The sequence below is a fragment of the Python bivittatus genome, unplaced genomic scaffold (assembly GCF_059951505.1).
Source record: "Python bivittatus isolate LINGU-HERP-01145 unplaced genomic scaffold, Pbiv_v1 ctg000080_np1212, whole genome shotgun sequence".
NCBI lineage: Eukaryota > Metazoa > Chordata > Lepidosauria > Squamata > Pythonidae > Python > Python bivittatus.
Genome location: NW_028277035.1, coordinates 5,659,799 through 5,685,973, shown reverse-complemented (window position 1 = coordinate 5,685,973; position 26,175 = coordinate 5,659,799). Strand labels below are relative to the sequence as shown.

General features: G+C 41.1%; 1 protein-coding gene and 1 long non-coding RNA gene across 2 annotated transcripts in view; one reads left to right on the top strand and one right to left on the bottom strand.

The window, feature by feature from the left end:
- Positions 1–26,175, bottom strand: part of LOC112542033 (uncharacterized) — a 37,943-nt gene that overhangs the window by 9,535 nt on the left and 2,233 nt on the right. The gene's annotated exons all lie outside the window — the stretch shown is intronic.
- SEPTIN9 (septin 9) overlaps positions 25,673–26,175 on the top strand; it is a 233,958-nt gene continuing 233,455 nt past the window's right edge. The window contains exon 1 of the mRNA XM_088133419.1: positions 25,673–25,896. Within this exon, the coding sequence (XP_087989545.1) occupies positions 25,875–25,896 (22 nt within the window). The 5' untranslated portion in view covers positions 25,673–25,874. The remainder of the gene's footprint in view (positions 25,897–26,175) is intronic.

Here is a 26,175-nt window from a genome sequence, read left to right as displayed (position 1 = left end):
TGGCTGACTGTTGATGCTGGCTGGCTGTGGTTGCACTTTTCCTTACACTGGTTACTTTGCATTCCAATGTGGCAAGACTAACCACTTTTCCCTCCCTCATTCATATGTTGCCTTCCTCCAGGAGTGCTCTAGGCATCCCTTCTGCTGTTCATCCTCTGGAAGTCCTCTGTAAACAAGGTGACCCACCAGGATCTGCTTGCAGAGAGAGTCCACACAGACATGATCCAATTCTATTCATACATTTATAGTGAACTGTCACTATATAAAGCAGAAATGTGTCAAGACTTGCTAGGATTTGCCCTTCAAACTCTTCTGAGGAGGCAGGGGAATAGGATCCTATGGTAACTCATAGCACAGATAGGAATCCTGAAGTCTCACCATCTCTTGAGACAAATCCTGAGGTCTTGCCATCTCTTGAGGCTTCTAGTGCTGGGATCACTTTTTATTCTTGTTGGGGCACCAGTACCTAGCTTTGGAATGCCACCCCATTTCTTCCAGGATCATAGAAACAGTAGCAGTGGTGGATATTTAATGGAAGTTGGGCAGCAGAACATGGTGGAAGAATTTAAGGGGATGACACTGCATACATTTTCCCTCTGATTTAACAATGGGTATTTAGGCAAGAGCCTGAGAAGAGAACAAAGAGAAGTAAAAGCTCTTCTATTGGAGGTACCTTAAGTGAAAATGAATTCATCTACAGCTGTGACAATCTGACATATAATTATAGTAAAATAGCAAGCTTGTGGCAGTAAAACAAGCTTGTAGTAGGGCTTGAAGAAAATGTATAGGATTAGAACAGTGAGTAGCAGAGAGAGAACAAAGATTTATTGGACTAACAAAGAAAGTACTGTTTAATAATACAGTCACCCAATTATTGTTGAAAGCCTTAAATATAATTACTTTTATATTGGCACAACTCAGTTGAGTGAATTTAGACAATAGTATAATTGATAATGGGGATCTTGCCTACAACAGGAGCTTAAAGAGAAAGCAATTAAGGAAGAGAAGCACTAAACAATGGCAATCATAACCATAACCACTGCTCCTGGAAAGAAACTGTTCAAACCCAGGCTGAAAACAAAGACCCCTGAGCCTTCAGAGAGAGTAAAAGAGAGGAGAAAAAAGAAAAAGATACACTATTGAACTGAAGACAGGATAGTGGAACATTGAAGAATACCCTTCAGTAAAACAGTGATGGTATTTGGCAACTCACTATTATAAAGAACAGAAAACAAATGGGACCGGCTAAACCCATTAGTGCGTAAAATGTGCCGTCTAAAGGAAACATGGATTAGGTTGGTGACAGAAGAAGCTCCAAAATTTATCAAGTGCATTGACAATTTCTCCTTCCAGCTATTCCATGTGGGGACAAATAATATTGTCAAGAAAAACTATATCACCATGGCCTGTGAAGATCTAAGAAGGAAGCTCAGGAACTTAGGAATTCAGATGATGTTCTTATCCATCCTTTGAATCATTAAAGAGAAGAGAACTGGAAAGAGAAAGAAGACTGCAGGTAAATGACCGGCTTCAGAAATGATGTTGATGGGAAATATTTTAGTTTGTGGCTAAAATATCTGGATGATGGTCTGCTGGTATAAGATGGGTTGCATCTTGCAAGATCCAGTAAAAATATGTGATTGAGGATGTTAAACTGGCTCAAAAAGTCTGTAAGATGAATTCTGATTACACTGGAGAATAAAACCTGCAGTAAGGGCCTCAGATAAAAACTTGAAAGAAAGTGAAAGTTTTACTGTAATAGAATTCAGTGAAATCTCAACACACACAAACACACACACACACACACACACACAGATGCACACATACTTACCATGCTATTTTTGTGGGGGCAAGGGGGATAAACAACTATTGCAAAACAGTGAGTAGGAGTAAAAATAGTAAGAAAAGGAAATTATAGACATGAGATGAGAAAGGAAATAAAGCAAACTAATTCATACCAACATTATTCACTATACCTCTTCCTACCTATTTATTCTTGCAAACTGTGAGAGCTAGTTCTCACAATGGAAGAAACTGGGCGACTGTCACCTAAACAAAGGACAGGTAGAAACTGTCCCTCCCACTCAAAGGAGAGTGGCTTCATCCGTCATTCCTTCTGATGATCTCAAGGATTTCATCCAACTACAACTTTTTGGATCTTTCCCTTTCTTCCCTTCCAATGTTTGTTTGTAATTTGACCCTTAATTCTCTCTATATGAACAAACTATCTCAAACCATACTGGTCACCTGCTTTTGATTCAGTTCACATTCATTCAGCACCTGTTCATTTTAGACTTTGTCTCATCTTGGTTTACCGCACACACTTCTTCCCATTCCCCTGGATTCCACTTATTTTTCGGTTTCTGCTCATATACCAAACTGGTAACAAAAGTGGGCAGAAGCATGCGCTTATACACAGACATTTTCACTTCTTTTGACAAACGCTCACTTCTCATAACACACTTTGTCCTATAGGGATGTACAGGATTTGTCAATCTGTCCTCCTCTGGACCATGGTACACCTTTTCCTGAACTATGTCATGATATCCAGAACACAGTGTCAGAAACTTTACTTCTGGAAATCACCAAATCACCTCAGAATAGCATGGTTGACAAATTGTACACATCTCAATGTATGTTCCAATACCTTCCTACCATATTTGTATATTGTAAAATTTCTTGGCCCTTTTCATCATTTGTAAACATTCTACTAAGGTATATAGCTCCATGTATTTGCCCTAGGTTTTTGCCATTTATTGTATGTATAGCTTGCAATTGTTCACACCTTTTACCGTGTCAGATAAAACTAGAGCAATGTTTGACACATTAATTTTGAGATCTATACTCTTCTGAAATCTATCTAATGTTCACTGCAAATCATTTATGTTCTCATCCATTATGGTATTGTCTGCTTATAGATGTACATGTACATTCATGTCCCCAACCAAGACACCTATATCACCACAAACATTCTTTATACACTTGTTCAGAAATACATTAAACAACCAATGGGACAGCCCAATCCTTGCCTTACTCCTTTCTCAATGTTGACCTATTGGTTAAACCTTCCATTTATTCTCATAAATATTTTACAAATTACTTCTGTCATATAGCACTCTGATTGCATTCAGCAGCACTTTGAAAGGACCGATAGGCATTATTTAATCTTTATTGAGAGATACTGTATATTCAGGATAACTTCTGGATATATATAAAATTATCCAGAATGTATAAATGTACCTCAAATCTATGCTGGAAATGTGGGCAACATGAAGGGTCATTTTATCATGCCTGGTGGGCTTGTAAAAAAGCCAGGAAATTTTGGGTTCAAATACACACAGTGATAGAAATAATTCAACTGAAACCAGAACTTTTCTTGCTGGGGCTAATGGATAGACAATCAGAAAAGAGTTACGGAACATTGTTTTTGCATAGGATAACTGCTGCGAGACTACTATATGAACAAAAATGGAAAGACTCTGAAATGCCCACAATGGAGGAATGGTTGGCAAAGATGATAGACACCAAAACAAGCAGCCGATCATTAACCCAAACCCCGCTCCCCACACATACCCTTCAGGCACCTTGCTGATCTCTATAAATACCCACAACAGGGTCACATCATCCTGGGCACAGAGAGAACTGCTCCTGTCTGTGCTGCTGCCCTCTGAAGATGCCGGTCACAGATGCTGGCGAAACGTTAGGAACCAAAACTTCCAGAACATGGCCACACAGCCCGGAAGACCCACACCAGCCAAAGATGATAGAATTAGCAGAGATGGTGAAATTGACTTGCCTGATTAGGGAAAGGACAATAACTTGGTTTATTAGTGATTGGAAACCCTTTATGGACTTTTTCCTGAGCAAAAATGAACTTGTGATTTATGGGTCTGATGATTAGAAAAGGTAGACTTTGGAAAGAAGGAAATTATGATATAATCTTAGAGAGAGCGGGCAAAATGTATAAATGCATTTATAACTGCTCTTAAGAAGATCGGAAGCCACTTCTTTATAAGCTTTTCTTTCTATTTTTTCCACTTTTTTTCCCTTATTTTCTTTCTTATCCGTTCACTATTTTTCTTTATTTTCTTTATTTCTTCTCTAAGATTTGTATTGTTTTCATCTTGTTAAAAATTTCTTTAATAAAAATTATATATAAAAAAGAGAGAGATTATATATCCAGAAAAATTTATATAGCCAAATCACAGATTGGAAAGAAAAACAGATTAACATAAAACATAAGTAGGCATAAAAAGAACCAGAGCAATCAAGATAGCATATAAGTAAATAAACAAGATTCAAACCAAGACTTGCAAAGAATGCCCGGAGTCTTTAAAATAATTTATTCATGATACCATTCAGTACAGACTGCTTTGGTGCAAATAAATTTAAATGATTTAAGCCAAAAATTAAGAAGAGGTCTCCTTAATAAATCTAGTATTTTTTTTTCTTCTTCTATACTAAGGGAATCTCAAAACAACAAGCATAGTCAGGACTGAAATTGACCAAAAAGTGCTATGTAGAGTTTGCTATATCCATTACTATATTCTCTTGATATACAACCTAGACCACAATACAGACCATAACAGATTGTTTGAAGCCTCTGTGGAAAGTTATTACTAAGCTAATAATATAAGGAAAGGCTGATGAAAAAGATATATTTAGTTTATATAAAAATCAAATTAAAGAATACGCAATAAATAGTTTCAAATTATTGATTTCCCCCCTTAAATCTGGCTAGAAGGTTTAGAAAAATGCTAAAATTTGCAGTTTTGTTGCTAAAAAGAAATAAGGAATTCTATCATCATGCACGTGATATGGTGTGAACATTGCCTGCTATTCCTTTCCCTGCAAAACACTGGGCATTATGATTCTTTGAGAATCCTGTCACAACATTATCAGCACCTCATCAGACAAATTGACCAGAGAAGGGAGGTGATGGATGTGAAAAGAGATTTGTGTGTGTGTGTGTGTGTGTGCGTGCGTGTGCATGTGGTATGTAATAAAGCAGTTGGCATTTATTATTGCCCTGTAAAAAAGGAGAAAGAGACCAATGCTACTGGGTGAGTGTGGGAGAAGGACAACGAATTGATCATAAAATGAGAAGGTTTCCCACTGGGCCTGAAAGTTAAAAACACCTCTTCAAATATCCTCTTGTGCTGAGAGGAGACAAGAAATATAGTTAGCCAGCTGAAATCAATATTTCTGTATGTCAGTGTAGTTTAATAGCTCTTATATCCAAGCTGCTCAAGGAAATGGCTAGTAAATGTCATCTACTTTTAGACCTCTCAGCCTCCCATCCACTGCTTAATCAACGGCAACCATAGATTATTGGTTCATATTTTTCTCCAGCTCCAGCATTGTCCCTCTCATTTACACCTCCTGCCCTATAGCCAGCAGTGTTTATTGGTTTTCTGCTAAGGAGCTTTAACCCTTACTGACCATGGCAGTAATTTCCAAACGTTGACTTGAAAAGGGACTGCTGCCATGCCATGTCATGCCAAATAAAATCATTCATCATTTAATGGTCAGACAAGCCCATAGTAGTCTGCTCACTGCTTCTTTGGATGATTTACTGTCTTTGTTTCATCTCTCTCCAAGCAGACTCTGATGAGTCATTCTAACATGCTTTGGCCTCCAAAAGATGCAGTTGCGTGGGTCAGGCATTCAGTCTCCCAGTGTACGATTCTTTTCCTGTCCTTAGAGGAGATACAGTCAGAACAGGGACCCTTTCAGAAATGCATTGCAGAAGCTCCTGTTTCATAACTTTTAAATGTTCTAAGGATAATCCCTGCCAGGTATAAGAAGGGCAGAGGAGCCTGCCTGGTGCTATTACTTTTGTGCATCTCCCTTTTATTTTTTCAGAAGAAGGGGTGCAAGAAACAGCCACATGCAGGCCCTGTCCTTTAAGAATCTCAGTTAAAACAAATGCCATTGGAATGGAATGATGGAACTCATTAGCGGCAGGAGAGAAAAGGATTTTCTTCCTATTCAGAGCAGAATGCTTGTTCCCTTATTGTGAGGTAGAGTGGACAATTAATTTCATAAAGGAGCTACTAGAACCACTAGAACCAATGAAAGTCATCCAATCATTGTGTGTCAAAATAACAATAATGAGGACAGGATTTATATCCCTTCAAAGATGACTGATTGATTCTATGAAGACTCCTTAAGTGGGAAGACAGCCTTTGTAAAGTCAGGGGTTCTGAACAGACTGAGCCCTATTGCAACATTCAGTTTTGATTCCATGCTCAAGGTGTTCTATACATTTGATCTTATTGAGAATGGTTTTCTAATGGATGTTAGTAATATTCTGAAGGCAGAGTGCTGGCATTCCCTGATATGGAGGCTCTTTGGGCAATTAATATCCTTATCTTGGCTGCCTAAATTCAGGGAAAGACATTTACAGGAGATGGAAACCAATGTTGCACATGTCTTTGTAAAAGGCCTATCAACATGTCTTTGAAAAATGCAGCAAATATAGATTTCCCCAATGCACTTTGAGTGATGAGAAAAGGTTCGCTTGTCTGTGTATGAGACATGTGTAAATGTCAAAGACTTGTTCAGTGCAGAAAAGAAGCAAGAGGGCATCATTGCTCCTATCGCAGAAAAACAGGAAATGAGCAAGTGGCAACTGGCCATCTGTACCCCATGAGATTTCTAGGGTCATAAGGAGATATACAAGTTTGGAGCTGGGGAATGGCTTATCTGATAGTTAAAAAACATTGGCTTTAGAGTTAGAAGAAATCTATTTCCCCTCTAGATGGCAGCTACATTAATTTGGATATGTGACAGCTGAAAACATATTAAATAATGTATAGTTTTCATATTAGACTATCCTAAATTAGTTTTAACTCAGCTTTCTTTATGCAGGAACCCCCCTTATCTCTGGCACTGATTTCTAGATTTATGACATTGTGCACTGACTGATGGACCACACTGATATTCCTTGGAGCTTGAGAATTCACATTCCAGTTATTTTATGGGGAAAAAATATTGCAACACTCAATACTGAACATGAGAGGGCAATGTTTTCCTAGGAATTGTCATCCTAAAATGATTGCCACTTGCTCAGGAACTGCTAAGAAAACAGTGATCTTTTGGGAAGGAAAGGATACCTAACTGTCATAATAATGCAGGTCAATAAAAGATTGTTATGTTATAAAGTAAGTAATCTGAGATTTCACTGCTAGCACAGACTTGGTTTGGCAAGTATCTATAGTAGGCAGTCACTATAGATATTTGTACTCTTTGCATTTATTTCAAGATATACAGGTCGAGCATAGGCAGAGGCACAGCATGTCCAACACACAGACAATACTTACATATCCCACATTGCATCTCTATCCAGAAATTAGTTCTCCCAAATGTTTACACAGATCAGGACTTTATCTCTCTGACTTATAACTCCAGTCAATATTTTGCTTCAAGAGCACCTACCAGTAGCTTTACGACTTGGTCTCAGCACACTGCTATGCCGGAAGATGGTCTGTTAGGTTTTAACTTTGCATGTTGTTTGAACACGAATTGGGAGGTTTGTAAACTGCTTCTCAAGCTCAAGTGAATGCAGTTACGATCTTGCTTAGATGGGAGGAATGGGGCGTCAACATCAGCAGTGATGCTGTGATGACATCCAAATAATGATGCATGGGTCATCATGATAATAACATGATTATGTTATTAAGTCAAAACTTGATATTAAGTCGCACTGTGATAAACCTCCTGTTGCATTTGGAGACCCTTCTGCTCAAGGACTTCTACTTCAGCATGTTGCCCTGGCTAGCATTGCTGTTGGATAGAAATGGATTTGAATGGTTAAGGAATATTTGTACCTAAGTAGACCCATCTCCACCACTATTGCACCCACTATCACCATTAAGGCCAGTGTATGAAATTACTGAAATGGACCAACAACCTTTAGTTTCTTTAACAAAGAAGGTTCTTGTTGTCAACTTCGCATGGGCTCTTAAAGCTATTCCTAACAGGATTCCTGGCCTATGAATAAAAGGGGCTTCTTTGTTTAACAAAAGAAAGGAAATGAAAAGATCAAAATACTATATTGCACGAAGACAGCAAAATACTAGCAGTTAATGAAGAAAAGGCACAGCTATTCAACTCTTATTTTCCATTAGTCTTCTGCAAGAAGAGAGTATGTGTTCCACCAGGTAATCATGAAAAGCATGAATGATGTGATTGATGTGGCCCCAATTAAGTCAATTATTCCTGATTTTGTATTCAATTGGAGAACATGTCATTGTGGCAATTTATCACATTTGGTGATGATATCATCACACAAATGATGCAAAATATGTCATTTGCATCATTTTAAATAATTTAGGAACTATCATTATGCACATGAGGAACACTGATGCAGATGAGGAACATTGGTGCAAGAAAATGGTTCATTGCATATGAAGTCCTTTGTATCAAGGTTTGACAAATCAAGATTTTAATACATCAACTTTGAAAAATCCTTAAGAATGGAAGACGTGCCAAATGACCTGTGTGCCCTTTGAGGTAGGCCAGCTCAGGAAACAGATTCTGGAAGTTTGACTGGAACTATACTCTATTGATATAGGTTATAATAACACAATTCACAGTGGATCTGACTATAATCTGTACAACAAAACACCCCAAACAAATTCAGCATCTTTAAATCTTCTGAATAGCAAATTTTAGGTAGAATGGAAATGAAAATTGTAAACTACAGTACATGTGTATATAGTAACAAATGTTTTTCAGGCATCTGCTAAGTCTCTTCAAAGGCTATGGTTAAAATTAAGGATTGAATCATATCAATTCTCCTATAAAAAGGGCGTGCCAAAATCCTTGTCATAAGCATATGATCGGTAATCCTACGACAACTACATACTAAATGTCTGTGAAGCAACATCCAGAACATGTTTTAAATCATGCATTTATTAGGTTTTTATTTTTGTATACCCATGAGGATTTGCATGAAGGCTGCTTGGAGGTGCCCCCTATTGTATGAACATAAACATAAGAACATCTTTGCTGGGTCAGACCAAAGGGTTGTGTCATCCTAAGACCAGCTACATGCCTCAGGGAAACTCACAAGCAGATCTCTCTGCTAGCCTGGAAGATTTGTTCTAACCAATCATGTCTCCATTCCAAGCTGCTACAGTTGTCACTGCAACCCACAAGCTAAATATTGCCTATTTTGTGTGTCCATATATTCGGCATTTGCCCCTGTAATGCAGTGCCAAGAAGACGTGAGGAATGCAAGGGGGTGGAGGCCCAGTGAAGGTAGGCTTACATTCCCCCTGCCTATTAAATCTTTGTACACCTACCTCTCCCACTGTGATTAAAGACAAGTCAGAGCTGTCTAAACATCTCCTAAATCATGCCAGTGGTGGGAGGTGATTTATGCTGAGCTGAGCGGTTTCATTAAATTCCACCCAATTTCCCTGTTCCTGCAGGTGAATTGCTAGTCGGTATCTCACTGGTATATCCATCAGCACGGCAAGCCTGGCACTGCCTGAATTCTCTCTGCCAGGCAACGCCTGCAGAATGTGTGCGTTACCCTCAGATTATTCTTTTCATCTACGTTATCCTGAGAATTCCACCTAAATGCACCATAGCTGAGTCCTGCAAAGTATCAGAACGTATCTCATTCAAAGGAATATCTCAGCTGTTTCTTCAAAGGCTCATTATAGAGGCATCTGGGGTTAAGAGACTAGAAGAGAAATACTTTACCTAGGTCTTTCTGCTGTTGGACGCTTACAAGAAATTCTCTGCTTGGAAGAAAACTGAAACAGAATTAAGAGAGCCGGTCTGGTGTAGTAGTTCAGGTGTTCATCTAGGACTGGGGAGACTCAAGTCTACCCTCAGTTAGGGAAATTCACTGGTCAACTTTGGGCCAGTCACTCTGTTTCAGACCACCCTACCTCAGAAAGTTACTAGTGTGGTGGTAAAAGGGGAAAGATGGGATAGAAATCACACACATGCATAAAAATAAGCAAATACAGGTAGTCCTCATTTAGTGACTGCCTTGTACAGTGACTGTTCACAGTTACAACAGTGATGAAAAAGTAACTTTGTGACCAATCCTCACATTTATGACCTTTGCAGGTCTGTAAAGCAAAGGAAAGCTGAAATAAGATCATAAGCACAGTCGTGGTTTCACTTAGAGACCACTTCACTTAACAACCAAGTTGCCAGTCCTAATTGTGGTTGTTAAATGAGGACTACCTGTATCCAGGTAGGTGGCATCTCCATGCTTCAGAGCCATTTCCCTATTTCTGCCATTGGCTTATTTTTTTCCTGACAGTGAGCCATGTATATCTTCTACATCAAACTGCATGGAGTTTGTAACCTTTTCATGCTGCAGGAATGATCTCACACAATGGCCCAAGTGCTTTTCCAGCTGGCCCCCTCCAAAGGCAAAATGGCAAAATCTCAGGAGATCATCCAATCTCATTATCTCAAAAACTGCATTCAAAAACAGAATGTTTAATGTTTACTAAGTTCAGCTGCTCACAGCAAAAAACCTGGAAGCCCCCAAGATGATGTTCACTGGAAAGTTTTCTCCTGCATATATAAAATCATAATGGATAAATTTACTCCAATTTATTTGTCATATTGGCAATGTTTGTCCACTAGATCACCTTTGTCTATACAAATTCTGCACAGAAATACTGAATAAGTATGGTTAAAATATATGCATTTTTTCTTAAGAACATATATGTATTTTAAATACACCCGCACATACATATATGCTCTCAATTTTTTTCTTTCAGTTTTTTTTGTTTCAATGGTTTATTTTTCTTTTCTTTTTTCTTTTTTAATTTTGCTGAAATAAAAATAAAAAAATGTTAATGTTCGTTTCTGCAATGCCAGTCTTGCACTCATAAAATTCGTAACTCCACACCTCCATCACCGAGAGGTTTACAGAATGACTTGGAGACAAAGAGTCAAATGGTTAAGGGAAGATAGGAAGCTTGGTAACTTGATGCATCTGCTCTTCCTCTGCCATTGCTTAGACACCTTAAGCAAGCTCTCATTAAGCTGTCTGCTTCTATCCCTGCCATGCTCAAATGGAATCGCTAATCTAATGAGATTCCATTGTCTGCTCTACTCTTGGCACAGGAAGCCAGCCTTTACTGGCAAACAAGAGTTTTAAGATCTTCAGAAACAACAGCGGTGGGTTGTAGCTGCCAATCTTGGGGCAAATCTTCTGGAATGACAGATCACTATGGATATTTATGAGCCTGCTTTTCTAAAAATAAGGCCCCAAGTTGTGTTTGAATGTTGTTGTTGTTTTTGTTTTAACACACCTTTCTGCCTTAGTTGGCCTTGGAAGAAAACTCAGAAGAAAGTTATAGAATGTAAAAAACAACTCAGGGTATTCCTGTGAAAACATAGACACAGAAGCGCTTATATATGTATATGTCTCTGTGAGTGTGTGTGTGTAAGAGTGGTGAATCAAAATTAAAATGGAAGAATCAACAGGTAAGCAAAAACATATATAACATGAATAATAATTAGGTCAGTTATTCTGTTAAATATAATACCTAAGCTGATCCACCTAAGTAACTTCCAACCTAGGGAGAGGAACTTCATAAGAAAGATATAAATACAGAAGGAGTCCTGCTCCTTGCTACCAAAAATGGAGCATCTGCGGCTTTTGAAGCTGGACTTATTTAGGCCAAACTGTGTGATGAGTCTGACAATCACATTAGTTTATTCATGTTACTACCCTGTGAATTGATGTGCAGAGGTGTAATGTATGTGTAACTGGATACAGGCCATGGCCAAGAGGAGGGAGCCATAGAGTTTGGCTCCATCTGCTCTGATCCTACCAAGAGTCTACACCTCCAAAGAGTTCCATCAATTGAATGTAGACCTCAACAGTAAAAGATTGCACCGTCCCACAAGAAACACCAGCACAAGTGCACACAATACATTCTCTAATGCAGGGATACAGAGTTCCATGCCTGCCAGGAGTTTTGGACTTGAGCTTCAATCAGCTCCACTCCATAGGGGCATTGCAAGGGATTATAGGACTGGTAGATCAAATCTGGTGGGATTCAGGTTGCCTATCTACAGTATGCTGTGGTGGAACAGGCTGAACCTGTAAAGTAGAAGGTTGGAGGTTCCAAATTATCTCCCAGAAACCCTCTGAGTCTTTACAACCTGGCCCATATTTTGCTTTGGGGGTAATAGCTAGGTAATTCCTATTGCTGTCACTTATTTTTCAGGGGGCACCTCATCTGGTGTCTTCCCCATACCCCTAGTGTGTGAAAAAGATGGGGCTTTCATACCCTGTGCAGTCTTTCAGGTGATTAAAAGGGGGGGGGGAAGGGGAAAGGAATAGTTTCTATAATGCAAGCTCTTGGCCACGTACAGTAGCTAAGAGGTGTGTGCCTAGAAGATTTCAGCCCTGCCTTGGGATATAGATCCCTCTCATAAGAGATGAAATGTAACTCCCTTTTAACTTTAAGCTGTATTATGCATATATTCAACTTTGTAAAAAAGGAATGACAGAATGGCTTAAAAGCAACAACACAGATAATTCATAAGAACATGCAAGGGAAATGTTATTTATTTAATCAACCTGTGTGTCCACTTCAGTTACAGAAGTAACTTAAATACAAAAGAAATGCTCCAAGTATAGCACAAGAAGGTGATGCACTTTAATATACAGAGAACTGGAAGATGATAAATAAAGCTATTGCCTTCTTGCCCAGCCAGAAGAACAGAATGCTAGGTTAAAGACTGCACTTAATTTTCCTGATTTGTGCAGAGAAATAAGAACATTGGACTTGACTTAGCAGTACACAGAAAAAGAAATAATCTAACATAAATCCTGGAGGTGTTATACCTCTTTCTGCTTTTTTCTGATACCTGCTTCATTTTATTGTATTTCCCCTTTTCCTGAGAATTCCAAATTTAATCTGAGGCTCAAGAGAACAACATCAGTCCCTTTTTCTCTCAAACTCAATCCAGCAACTTCTTCTTCTGTTCCATCTTCCAATTCTGCCTTTGCTTTAAAAGGGACCGAATGTTTTAAATCTCCAGCAAAGGGGGGAGTTCAACCCTGTTCAAGTTGACAGGAGACACCACTGCCTCTGGGTATGTATTCGGGGTGTCTGAGAGTCTTTGACTCTCTCAGCCTGGCAGGGGGGTACATTCATAACAGTAATAAGGAAAAACAAGCAAGCAAACAATGCCTCCTTCAGTGGTGAACATCTGCTGAACTTCTACGTTCTGAGGTTTGCAGTCCCCACCTCTCTGATTTAAATCGTATTCCCACAAGAAGCACTCCAATCCAGGGGGGGTCCTTCTATTACCTTGGGATATTCACGTGCTGGCAATCCATAGTGCAATCTTACCCCAATCTCACCCCAAACTCAAGCAGTAACCTTCTGCTTCTTCTGACCCACATGACTAATGGTAGGAGTGGTAATGCCTAGAATAGCAGAACAGGCCTCTAGAGGTGCCAGGTAAGTGCATCCTTCATGAATCTTTTTCTGAGATCCAGAGAGACGTAGACTGCTTCCTGTTTTTGAGGCTCCTTGCCGTAACAAAAATGACATTTCATCAAAAATGCCAGTAACTAAATCAAAGGCCCCTTTTTGCTTGAGGTTCAGGCCAAATGATCCTTCTTTCCCCAGGGATAGATAATCCGGTCCTCTGTAGGTGTTTTAAGCTCCTTCTCCATTGCTTTGGGAATGAAAGTCTAACACCTGGGAACAGACTGCCTTCCTCTCTGATTGGCTCAGTTTAGAAATCTCCATTGGGTCAGCCAGGGCCTTTCCTGGACTGCAGCTGATGCGAGAAGTATCTGGGTTAGCAGAAAGCTACTTCCGAAGAACTGGGATTTGATGATCATTGGTTTAACAAATGGGCTGTGTCCTGTGCTTGTGGCAAGAATAAATTACAACCTAGCTGTCAGAGAAACTGTGGCTTATTTATGGGACTGGCCTTTTAAAATCAGAGTAGAATTGTATGTTTCTGCTTAACAATTGTGCAAGTATCCTTGTTGCCACTCTTTCTTTCTTTCTTTCTTTCTTTCTTTCTTTCTTTCTTTCTTTCTTTCTTTCTTTCTTTCTTTCTTTCTTTCTTTCTTTCTATTTATTGGCCGCCTAACTCCAGTGGACTCTGGGCTGCGTATTATGTATCAATCTATCTGCAGAAAACACTTTCCAGCTAAACACATCCTATTCCTTTTTTAATAGCAAAACCCTGAAAGAATCAAAGATGAATGTAAACTTACTTATTTACTTACTTACTTACTTACTTACTTACTTACTTACTTTATTTATTTATTTATTTATTTATTTTGGGGGAAATAAATCTTGTGGCTTTCTAGATTGATAGATTCTTTTCCCTCTATTTTTCCACAAAGTATACTCACTCCGATGATCAAAAGGATGAGTGGCAGCTTACAATGGGAAAGAAATTCCCTGCTGTTTTATGTGCAGCTGCGAGCAGAAGGCAGTTCTGCAAGCTCCTCTTGAAACTCATCCAAATTCTTAGGCTATTTTTCCATTTGAGGCAGTCCATTCATGCAGAGCTTCAGCATCTCCATGCAATGGAGCCCCTGCAACAAAATGTGCAAAGGCTGACCTGGGGCTCACCTGACTCTGTGACAGTTGCAGGGAGAGGGGGGATTTATGCAAGCTGGAGATGTCAGAGGAATAGTCAGAAAAGGAAAGGTGCTGCTTTCTGGCTGTGGTTGAAAAGCAAATGCTGCTACATGTTGCCCCACTGAACACCTTAAGAATCAAGAACACTGAGTTTTGACTGGTTCTGCTACTCATCTGTTGCTGGGTCCAGCAATCCTGGACTTGGCTCACTTGCTTAAGTCTTTTGGACCTGTCTTCTTCCTGGCAATCAACCCCAGGTGGGTAGCTCAGGTTGAACTGGTTGCCCTTGCTAAAAGGCAGCATTAGGCAAGGCATTAAATAGATGGCCTTTGGTTTCTTACCATTGCTATATTAATGGATTTATTTATTTATTTATTTATTTATTTATTTATTTATTTATATAGCTGCCCATCTCACACAAGGTGACTCTGGGCAGCGTACAACAATTAATAAATAAATCCATAAAAACTATTACACATAAAAAACTGTAAAAACACACAAAACAGGAAGGGATAAAATTAATAAGGGAGCCATTGTAAAATCTCCCAGGTCCCCTGGGAACCCCAGGCCTGATCACATAAGTCTTGAGGGACTTAAGAATGTTAAGAGGGATGGAGCTAATCAAACTTCTGGGGGAAGAAGTTTCCACAAGGCGGGCGCCACAGCAAAGAAGGCCTGCCTCCTGGGAACCGCCAGATATAATTCTCTACCAGAGGGGATCCTCAGCGTGCCTTCTCTGCCAGATCTGAAGGGATGGGGGAGAGGCAGTCCCTCAGGTAACCCAGCCCCATGCCATGAAGGCTTTAAAGGTCAAAACCAGCAACATGAATTGGATCCAGAAGCAAATTGGCAACCAGTGCAGCTCGCGAAGCAGAGGTGTAACATGTACCGCCCTAGGGGCACACATAACTGCTGGTGCCGCTGCATTTTGCACCAGCTGAAGCTTCCAGATAGTCTTCAAGGGCAGCCCCATGCAGAGCACATTACAGAAATCCAAACGGGAGGTGACCAGGGCATGAGTGACAGTGATTAGGTCCCTCTGATCTAGGAATGGGCGCAACTGGCACACAACATGAAGCTGTGCAAAGACCCTCCTCTTCAAGCAGGAGTCGTTAGTCCAGGAAGACCCCCAAATTGTGCACAGGGTCTGTCTGGGGCACTGCAACCCCATTCAATACCAAAGATGGCATAACTCTAGCATCAGAAGGCCCCAGAACCCAAGCCACTCAGCCTTGCCAGGGTTCAGTTGAAGCCTGTTGTTTCCCATCCAGACCTCACAGCCTCAAGGCACCGGGATGATCACTTAATTCACCAGAGGAAGATATATATTATTTGATATCATCAGCATACTGATGATACCTCACCCATGGTGATGGAAAAGCTCACCCAGAGGCCTCATGTAGATGTTAAATAGGAGGGGGAGAGCACCAAACCCTGTGGCACCCAACATAACAAGGGCCGAGGGCAGGATCTCTTCTCCCCAACCACCACCGACTGGAATCAGCCCTGGAGGAAGGAGGTGAACCAGCACAACACAGTGCCGCCTACCCTTAATCCTCTGAGCCAATCCAGAAGGATACCATAGTCAATGGTATCAAAAGCTGCTGAGAGGTCAAGTAGGGCAAGGATGGATGCACAACCCGCATCCCGCCCTCACCAGAGATCATCCAAAAGTGTGACCAATCCTGTTTCTGTCCCATACCCAGGCCTGAATCCTGACTGAAAGGGATCCAGATAATCCGCTTCATCCAAGGTCCTCTGAAGCTGTTGCGCAGCCACCTTCTCAATCACCTTCCCCAAAAAGGAGAGGTTAGATACCGGACAAAAATTGTCCAGTATAGTGGGGACTAGCAATGGCCTCTTGAGGAGGGGGCGAACCAAGTCCTCCTTAAGAGGGGAGGGAACAACCCCCTCACTCAAAGATGCATTAACTATTGCTAGAACCCACTCGCACAGCACCCACTCACAAGCCAGGAGGGGCTTGGATCTAAAGAGCAGGTGGCTGAGCTCACAGTCCCAAGGACCCTGTCCACTTCCTCAGGTCCAACAGGTTCAAACCATTCCTAGATTACAGGGCAAGACTCCTCCCTAGGCACCTCCACTGGACCTGCAGTAAAGCCAGCGTCCAACTGAGAACAAATCCGAGAGAATTTATCCTACAGATGCTGAGAAAATTCCTCTGCAAATCCCCCTGCATTCAAGCCATCCTTACCCAGGAGGGCTCATGCCACCCAAAACAGGGCTGCAGGGTGGCTATCTGTGAACACAATAAGAGTGGAGGAATAATGACACTTCGCCACCCTTATCACCACTAAGTAGGCATGAATAGCCGCTCTAACCCATGTTTGGTCAAGTTCATCCCTTGTTGAGTACCAGTGACTCTCTAGATGTCTCTTTTCTCACTTCCTTTCCCTTAGGTCTTCTGTAAACCATGGAGAGTGCCAGGATCCCTGAGAGGAGAGGTCACATGGGCATGATCGGATCCAAAGCTCAGCCTTTATTCCAAGCAGCTACCAAGGCTTCAGATGGACCATGTAGCAGGCCAACAGGAACAACCCCCAGCTCCCTCTGAAACTCATCCAGGTCCATTAGTTGCTGGGGGGCGGACCAATCTAATATATTTATGCTACTGTCTCTCAGATCCACATAATATTAAAAAAATAAAGTGCCTACTATATTGTTCTTGGTGCTGAGCTACAGATACAGGTAGTCCTCAGTTTAAGAATGAGTTCTGTTCCCAAGGTCTGTCCTTAAGTCGAATTTGAATGTAAGCTGGAACAGTATTATTGTATAATTCTGTATAAGTAGTATTGTGTAATTAACTCAAACTATTGTATATTTAACTCAAAATCATTGTGTATTTAAGTCAACTTTTGCTACAGTAGGCTCCATTCTTAACTATGGGTTGTCTGTAACCCAGGCATTCTTAATATATTCTCTTCTGTAAGTATCTGAACTGCAGCCAAATGTCAGTATCCTGTATACTGGTTGCTATCTAGTGGTCATCCCTAGTTTTGCAGCTCAGATATGATAGGCCAACTATATCTGCATTATACAATCACAGCATGTACCACTGATGGTTTTCCAACTTGTGTGCTATGGAAATGTGGTGGGTGGAGAGACTTGTGTGGTCTGGTCCTCCACATGTTACAAAAGCATCCTTTTGATGACATTAAGGTCTGAAACCAGAAAAAAATGAACATGTGGCACAGCACTTAGAGGGAAAACCCACTGAAAAATAGGATCCAGAACTTCAAAACTGAATATAAACTGTCTGTAATGCGCTCTTTTCATTTACCAGCAAAGATAATCATTCTGAAGGATAACTGACTAGCTTTAAATCCTCTTATAGGTAGAAAACAGTGTAAATATAATAGATTCATATTTCTTTTTCCTTCAGAAAGGGGAAGAAAGAAGAAAACCAGAAATGAAAGAAAGAAGATTATTGAAATGTTATGACTCAACAAGGTTGGGTAACTTAATTTGAGGAAACTTGGGAAAAAAGAAGAGTCTGTTTTTCACTTCCCCCTCTTCCTGCCAGAGTCTTCAACCATAATCCTACTGAATTTGCCTTTGCCTGCAAAATTGATAGCCCTGAAAGTGACAATTTAGAGATCAATAGAGGCGAATATGTGTAGCTCAGGGTTGAACTGTGGAGTCCTTGGAGTTCTCTGAGCTTGGTTCTTGTCTTGCAAATGTTTCATTACCCAGCTAGGTAACATCTTCAGTGCTTAATGAGATGGGGTTTGCTCTCTGTTTATATACTGTGGCCTGCCTTGCCAGTGCTGGTGGGGGTGGGGGGTTTTGTTTTGCTCCGTTTGCAAGAAAAGAACCAAGCTCAGAGAATCCCAAGGACTCCACAATTTGGAGATCATCAGCTGTGTCTGCCTTCTAACTGCCAGCCTCCCTTCAATGGTTGGGTTCATACACATGGTTTGATTAAACATGGTTATTTAATCAACAATTGAGTGGGTTCCAACATCATGCTAACCAAAAGTAAACAAACACATGATAACTTAACTCAAGGGTTCTCAAACTTTGTGGAAGCATATTCTTGAGGCATCTAAAGAAAACTACAATGGCACCAACTTGACAACATGCATGTAATGATGTAACTATGCAAATCCCACAGTTATGTGTTTGTATCAGGATGTCTTACACAAGGATATAAGTCACAGCATTTGGGTCATTATGTCATGCATGGGCCATCGTTAGCCCCCTTTTCCCTGCTGGAAATGCTTATACTGTAAAAAGATAAACTTGCATGACCTCCTCCTGTAATAAAATGAATTACAGTGGTACCTCGGGTTATGAACTTGCCTCTACTTACGAACCGGATCCGCAGCCATTTTCCCTGCTGCCACGCGGTCGCGGCTTCCTGTGGGAGAGGTCGCGGTAGCAAGGAGACGTTCGGTGAGGCTTGTGGTGTGTTTTGCGGTGTTTTGCGAAGGTTTTTGGTGTGCGTGTTAGCATGGCTCCAAAGAAAATGCAGAGCAGGTTTGGGGGGAGTAAGGCTCTGAAGAGAAAATTGCCTCGGGTTGCGACCAAATTCGGAGGGCGGAACGGATTAACCGTATTTACATTGAACCTTATGGGAAACTTTACCTCGACTTGAGACCAACTCGAGTTGCAACCAGTGTCACGGAACGGATTAAGTTCGTATCCCGAGGTACCACTGTATTTAATTAGGTTTTGGGCTGTGCAAAAAATAAATATACAATTTTAATACTTTAATGTTGATCTATATATCACAGGTGCTCTCAAGTAACTCAACTGCCTACTTTAGGCTTATGCAGGCAAAAAGTGGAGCAGTGCCCAGAGCGATTTTTGACAGTGCTCCCACTTAGTCTGCACATGCCTGATCAGGTTTATAAGACATTTTGACCACCCCTCGTTGCTCATAACCCGATCCACAGTTTGAGAACCCCTGGCTTAAAACAATATATGAATCCGGCCATTGCACTGCATGTACTGATCTGTCCTCTCTCCACTTTACCTGAACCTATGAAATACCAAGTTAGCAAAAAAATGAACTTAAAACATTGTCTAAAGTATAAATCTCATTAACTTTGGGCTGCCTTTATCTAGGATAACAATCTGCCTCTTGAAACTCAGGACAAACTCCTTTGAAACTTACAAATAGGCACATTAGAGGTTATTGAAATTACTTTGGCTGTGGTGATTCCAGGCCCAGGAACAGAGGTTGATAGTCATTTGGTGTGGTTGGCATCAGCTCAAACAATTTGGTCCCGTTTCCCCCCCCCCCCCGCCCCAGTTACAAAATAAAATAAAATTCCACAGTACAGACATTGCATGGATTCTTTAAGAAATACTGCTAGGCTGTTTTAAATGGCTAAGCCCCTTTCTATTAACCACAAGCCTGCTGGCTTTACCAAAATACACATGACAAGTCAGCACTTGGGTGCTGCCGTTCATGAGTGCCAAGACAGCTGGTGGGATCGCAAACTGGCAGAGGCTGGGAAAGGCCCTTCATTGTCAGGAGCTGGAGCTGCAGCTGAAACCTGATGCCACCTTCATTTGTTTACTTCAGTTCTGCTATTTAAATCCTTTTACAGCTAATTTTCTGGGTGTTCCCCCCCCCCCTTCCTTTCTGCTTCCTTTTCTGCCAGCAAGTGGGTGGCATCGCACACCTACTGTTTGTTTTGGCAGTTTTTCCCTTATCCCGCTGTTTTGCCAAAGCTAGACGGGATAGCCTGACAAGAAGGCAAACCGGATGGAAAACTTTCCAGCCATGGAGGTATAGAAGAAGAGGGATTGTGTGCTAAATGGAGCTGGCAGGGCCAGAGGTAAAACAAACACAGCAGTGGGGAGGTGGATGTGCTTGATTTACAGACCCATCACTCTGGTTTCCATCTTCACATCCATCAGCAAAGCTGTTTCCCAAATACTATGAAGTTGCTTGGCAGTTAGCGGCCTTGGAACTCTGACCTATTGTTTCCCGACCCTTTCTTATCCACTCAGTTCATCTACCCTTTGTTCCCAAACTCTTTCATGGGAGGAAGACATCTGGTCTCTTCCCCTTGAAACATCTCTGCTATACTTTTCCATCTTGACTGGAACACATTTCTACTCTGGTGATTCTTTTGGGAACCTGTTCCATCCAACACAGAGGCATTCATAAAACTCTTGCACATCATGGAAAAGCCAAAGTGGAAGAAACCAAAAGGTCAGCAGAAATTCCATCTGACAAATTACGTAATACATAATCTACTAAGAGTTGCAGGGTTTGGTTTTGTTTTTAATCTCAAAGAAATCTAATCAGTATTAATAAAACTATCAGGGCAGAGTCAGGAAAGTGGGTAATGGGGGAAATCTCAACCTGATATATACATATACATACACATACACATACACATATAAAGTTCCCTTTTGTTTAATTCGCTTGAACAAGACACTCATTGTCTGAAAGAAGCCCTCGTATTTCTAGCTCTAAAATGTTCCATGAAGTAATATTGCGTAGAATAAGGTAGAAATCAGTCGAAGTCCATTTTGATTATGAACCTTTTCACAAAACCTGTCCACAAGAAAAATAACAACTTGCACAATGTGTATATGCATATGAAATAAGTTGCCAGCAGCAACTCTTGTTCTGTAATTCCCCCAGCTCTATGACGGGGGTAAATACACGTAATACGTTACTTGTGTGAGTTAATATAGATATCACTCGTGTGCCGCAGGGGGATTAAACAATCCCTGTGGTCCTACTGTGGGAGTAAAATCATTTCTACTCTTTATTTGATCAATGAAAGGCTGAAATTATCCATTCTATATGATTCTTCAGTTCCATCTCTGGATGATAAAATGGCTGCACTGTTCTTGAATGACTGTGCTCTCCCAGTGACTGTACTGTAGGGTTTTTAATTGTATTAATATTTTGTGTTTGTATGGTTGCTTTATTTTGGGGGGAGTTGTGTTTTAATTGTAAACCACCCAGAGTCACAAATGTGAGATGGGTGGCTATATAAATGGAATAAATAAATAAATAAATAATAATTAAAAAAAACAAGAATACTACTCAGTTTCAGAAGTAGTCACTGATAAAGAAGAAACTCCAAAGCAGAACAGGCTTATATTTTAGGGATTAAAGCAAAGGACGAATACTAGTAAAGCAGCTGTTGTATAGGTTCCCTAGTACATGCATAGTCCTAGGACAAGGGAGATATAGGACGTGTGATGTTTTTGCATACCCGAAAGCACAAGTCTAACCCGGGCTGTTATGTGGAGCACATTCAGCTCAACACAGCTCCACTTCCACTTCAGATTGACATGGGGGAGTCTGAGGTTAACATGTACTTCCTGGTATCCTCTCCATATTTTATAGATTTAATGTCTGAGGTCCATTGAAGAGAAGCCCAGAGAGGCAGCCCTACATCACATGGAAAAGTTGTATAGCAGGAATTTGTGTGCAGTTCAGAAGATTCTGCACCAGGAGGACGCGCCTCTCTCAAGCTTTCTTCTGATTTTCAGCACCTAAAGGGACTGAAATATCCCAGCGGTGGACCTTCTTTCTTTGTACCACATCCGTGTTAATTGGGTATTTTCCAGAGGCATATGAAGGGTTCTCTTTTTTTTTTGCAGATCTTGCTGCATCACAGCTTGTCATGTAGGCAAATGTGGGCTAACCTAGTTGCCCTAAATCAGGGTATACCTGGTCCCTGAAAGCCTTAGGTAGCACTCTGAGCCTCTCCAAAAATTGCCACCAAATTTGAATGGAACAGAAAGGAGAAAGTATTAAATAAATGGGAATCAAACCTACTAACAATAGTACACTACTTTTATGAAATCAAAGTTAGTTTTTGTCTTTATTTCACCAGCTACTTTTTGAAGCATGGTCTCTGACACCCCTTCAAAAGCCAGATATAGTCTGCAGCTCAAAAAAAATATTACTTCCTGTACTGCAGATGTGCTAAGCTGCTGCAGATGTGCTTTGACAATTGCCCACAATAATCTTAAAGTGTCCTCCTTTCTTATGGACTTTTTGAATAGCTTCTTAGGGAGCAAAACTTAACCAGAGGCAAAATTTTAGTTCCACTAAAAACGAAACAAAACAAAACAAGCATTTTACTGATTGGATGTTTGCCTCTCATGAGACTACAGAAAGCACTTTTCAAAAGCAGATGACCTGACCAAAAAAACCCCAAACCCACAGGGAGATCTGCTTTTCTTTAGAAAGTTGTGGACAGAGATTCCAACGTTAGGAAAATGAAGGGCGCTCTCAGAAAGGAACCCACGAGCCCTGACCGGCTGGCATCATTTGTGCATTTTTCTGGGCTGACTTGAGCTGTTTTGGCATGAATATACTCCACCTGGCTCCTGCCATTGCTCCAAATCCCTCTTTCTTTAATGAACTATACATTCCCTCACTAATCTTGCAAAAGTAGGGGGAAAGTTATAAAAAGGCCTGCCTATAGAAGGATTCTGAGATGTGCATTTTATTAAACATTAACTTGCCCTCTCAAAAGAAGTGCTGAGTTTCCAAATCATTCTGACACAGCGGAAAAAAATAAATAATAACTTCATTCTGTGGTCTCCCTCTTTTTTATTTTTTAAATCCCTTCTGACATTTTTGGATCCTCTCTTTTCTTTTGGCTCCCAAAATGGAAGAAATATGCCAGGCCGCAGTAATAACAGAAGAAGCCTACTGTCCACTGTACTTAGAAAGAATCCATCCTCGGAAACATTGCATTTGTCGGAGTTTGTTTGGGTCAAGTGGATGTGGGAAACAGGGCAGGCTTGGGGAAGGGTGCAAATATTTGGAACATTATTTGAGCGCTGACGAGTCACACAGAGATATCAACACCTGAATTTATTCAACTCTAAATGTTGGCACCTTAAAGTTACGCAGGCTATAACATTTATAAAGAAGAATAAGAAGGGTAAACTCCTCTAGAGAGGTTCTGTTGAAGCCTGCCAATGCTTGGTGGCAAAAGATGTTCGTGGGCATTTAATAAGTACTGACTGGCAGCCCTTGTCATACCCCCTGCCAGAAAAAGTCAGCCCTGGCAGAGTTTATGAAGCTCCCCTGGAGTAACGCTTCTGCACAGCTGGGTAGAAGGCAGAAAGTCAGCAGTGGCAAATGCTGTTTTACCCTTGAATGCCAAGCTGCCTTTGTTGAAAACCTTTTCACAAAGCTATGGAGTAACTTCGTGGTCTTTTCCAGCCTGAGTGTGATAATCTCTCCCCTCTGCAGTCTCCCTTTTTAATTCTTCTTTATTAATATCACAATGGCTGGGAAGCTGGAGTGAGGGGAGAGCCTCTGGGTGCACTTCAGCTCAGTGGACTTAATGACCTCTTTAGGCAGCTGCCTGCATTAGCCCATTGCTGACACTGGCCACACCTGCCCTATTCTGCAGAAGGATGTTCTCATTTTAAATGGCTCTGCTAGCAGGCTATACACCTTGACTGTCTGCCCAGAGATCTGATAAGCCTTTTTTGCTGCTTGTTTTGGAGTACAAAAAAGGGTGGGGGTTTTGCTGGTGGGCACTCTGTGGCTTGATGAGTTGTGACAGCTCTGGCCCTTTTCTTGAGCACGCTACTCTGATTCATGAGGTACATGCCTTCTCATTGAGGCTGGTCTGATAAAGAAATCCTTATTAATTTATCTTAGAGCCTTCCTTCATTTTTGACATAAGGATGCAAGGTAGATGCTGCTGCTCTTAATGGTGCCCTGTCCATTCCAGTGAATTTTCATTAGGAATCGTGGAAGGCAAATAATATGTGTATCCTTTTCACTGCCAAAGATAAAAAGAAGCTCCCATCTTTGTTCCCCCAAACAAGAAAGAGGGGATTTTCATGATTATATAGGCTGCTTACTCTCAAAAGACTATGGGTACTATTATGACTTTACAAGAGAGGTGAATTGTGTAGCAAACTAATCATAAATAAGAATTCAAGCTTGTGCTATGAAAAGTTAAGCAAGGTCAGACCTAGTCAGTACTTGGATGGGAGGCCACAAGGAAATATCAGGGCTTAGTCTGCTATATACTGGAAAGTCAAAAAAGGCATCCAGAAAGGAAGTAACAGCAAATCATTGTTGCGAAAAAAAAATGACATCAACAGGGACACGAAGTCTAGATGAATCAAACCTAACTCAAAAGAGACTGTACTTTAATATGTGTGTTATTTGCATCTCCACTTAAAACAACAACCACAACAATCTCTGACAAGACAGGACAGGAAAGGACAGGAGGGAAAGTCAGTTGATGAAACATACTACATAGATTAATTATTCTTTAATTTCAAATACATGCATATTTTTCTGGGCCAAAATGTGGGCCCTCAAGTGGCAATGCTCCAAGAAGTAAGAAGTGAGATCAGGCAAAAAATATATTTTATTTCACTTCATTTAACTAAATATTAATTCCCTAGTCACATATTTGATCATTTTCCACTTCCTTGTTCCCCCCCTCAAATCTTTTGTTTTCATTTATTGCAGCTCTGTTCATGTTGGTTAAGTGATCTAATGTTGCAAACACCCAGGCACCACGATCAGGCCTCTTTCAAATAACCTATTAAGGCTGGGGGATTTTGTGGAGAGGGCAAGGAAGACAAGCTTGTCAGTGCCCCACTTCCCTCCCAAGCCATGAACGGCAGCGTACCTACAAACCTTACACACCAGTCAGAGCAAGTGCATTTACACAACCTTCAGCCTTGAGCAACTCTCTGCCTTCTCTGGGCTATTCCAAGGAGGAAAAGAAGTTCTGTTTACAGTCAACGGCCTGGCATGCCATTGTGTACTTTGAACTGGTGCCTACTTGCATCTCGTTCTGCCTCTAACCTGAGCCAGGCAGCGCAGCTGAGAAGGGGGAGATAGAAGGAGGCCTCAAAGTTCGGGCAAGGCAACCCAGGGTGGGTGAGAAGTCTCCAGAGGGGCATTTCTGGCAGGAAGAGGAGCATGTGCCAAGGCCAGTTTATGTGCAGAGGGGAAAAGGTTAAACTTCTGCCGCAGCTGAACTCTTCTCCGACCTGCCTCTCTCAGCTTTCGCCTAGTTGGAACAACCCACAGCTTAGAAAAGGTGTGTTCTAATGAATGGGAGTGCTGTGCACTCCCTGCCCAGCTGCAACGGTGACAGGGTCTATATGTAACATGTAGGAGGAGTGCACTTCCCCTGCCGAGCCCTGCCTGCTGCAACAAAAGGATTATTACACCCCTCGCATAGCACCCCTGGGGGTTATTTACAAGGGGGGGTAGCTTGGAGAAACTTTCTTCCCTTCCTATGTAACAGCTGGGATAAGGACAGCATGAGAAAAACATCATATGCAGGTGAGTAGAAAAAATATATTTCCTTAGGAGCTCTGAATCCTTCAGTTGGGCTCTTTGCGCAGAAGGAGAAAGCTTGTTGCAAAGTACTGCCTGTCTTCTGTTGGCTCAACTCTTTAGAATTGCAGGTGGGTTTCAGGGCAGAGGAAGGGCACTGGCAATAAAGCAAAAAACCTGAGCGAATTAAGCAGATGCTAAATTCTCAGATCAAAAGGCAAATGTCTGTGTATGTACAGATACCAACCAAGCACACACAGCATTTGGTAGCTGAAAGCCTTAAAG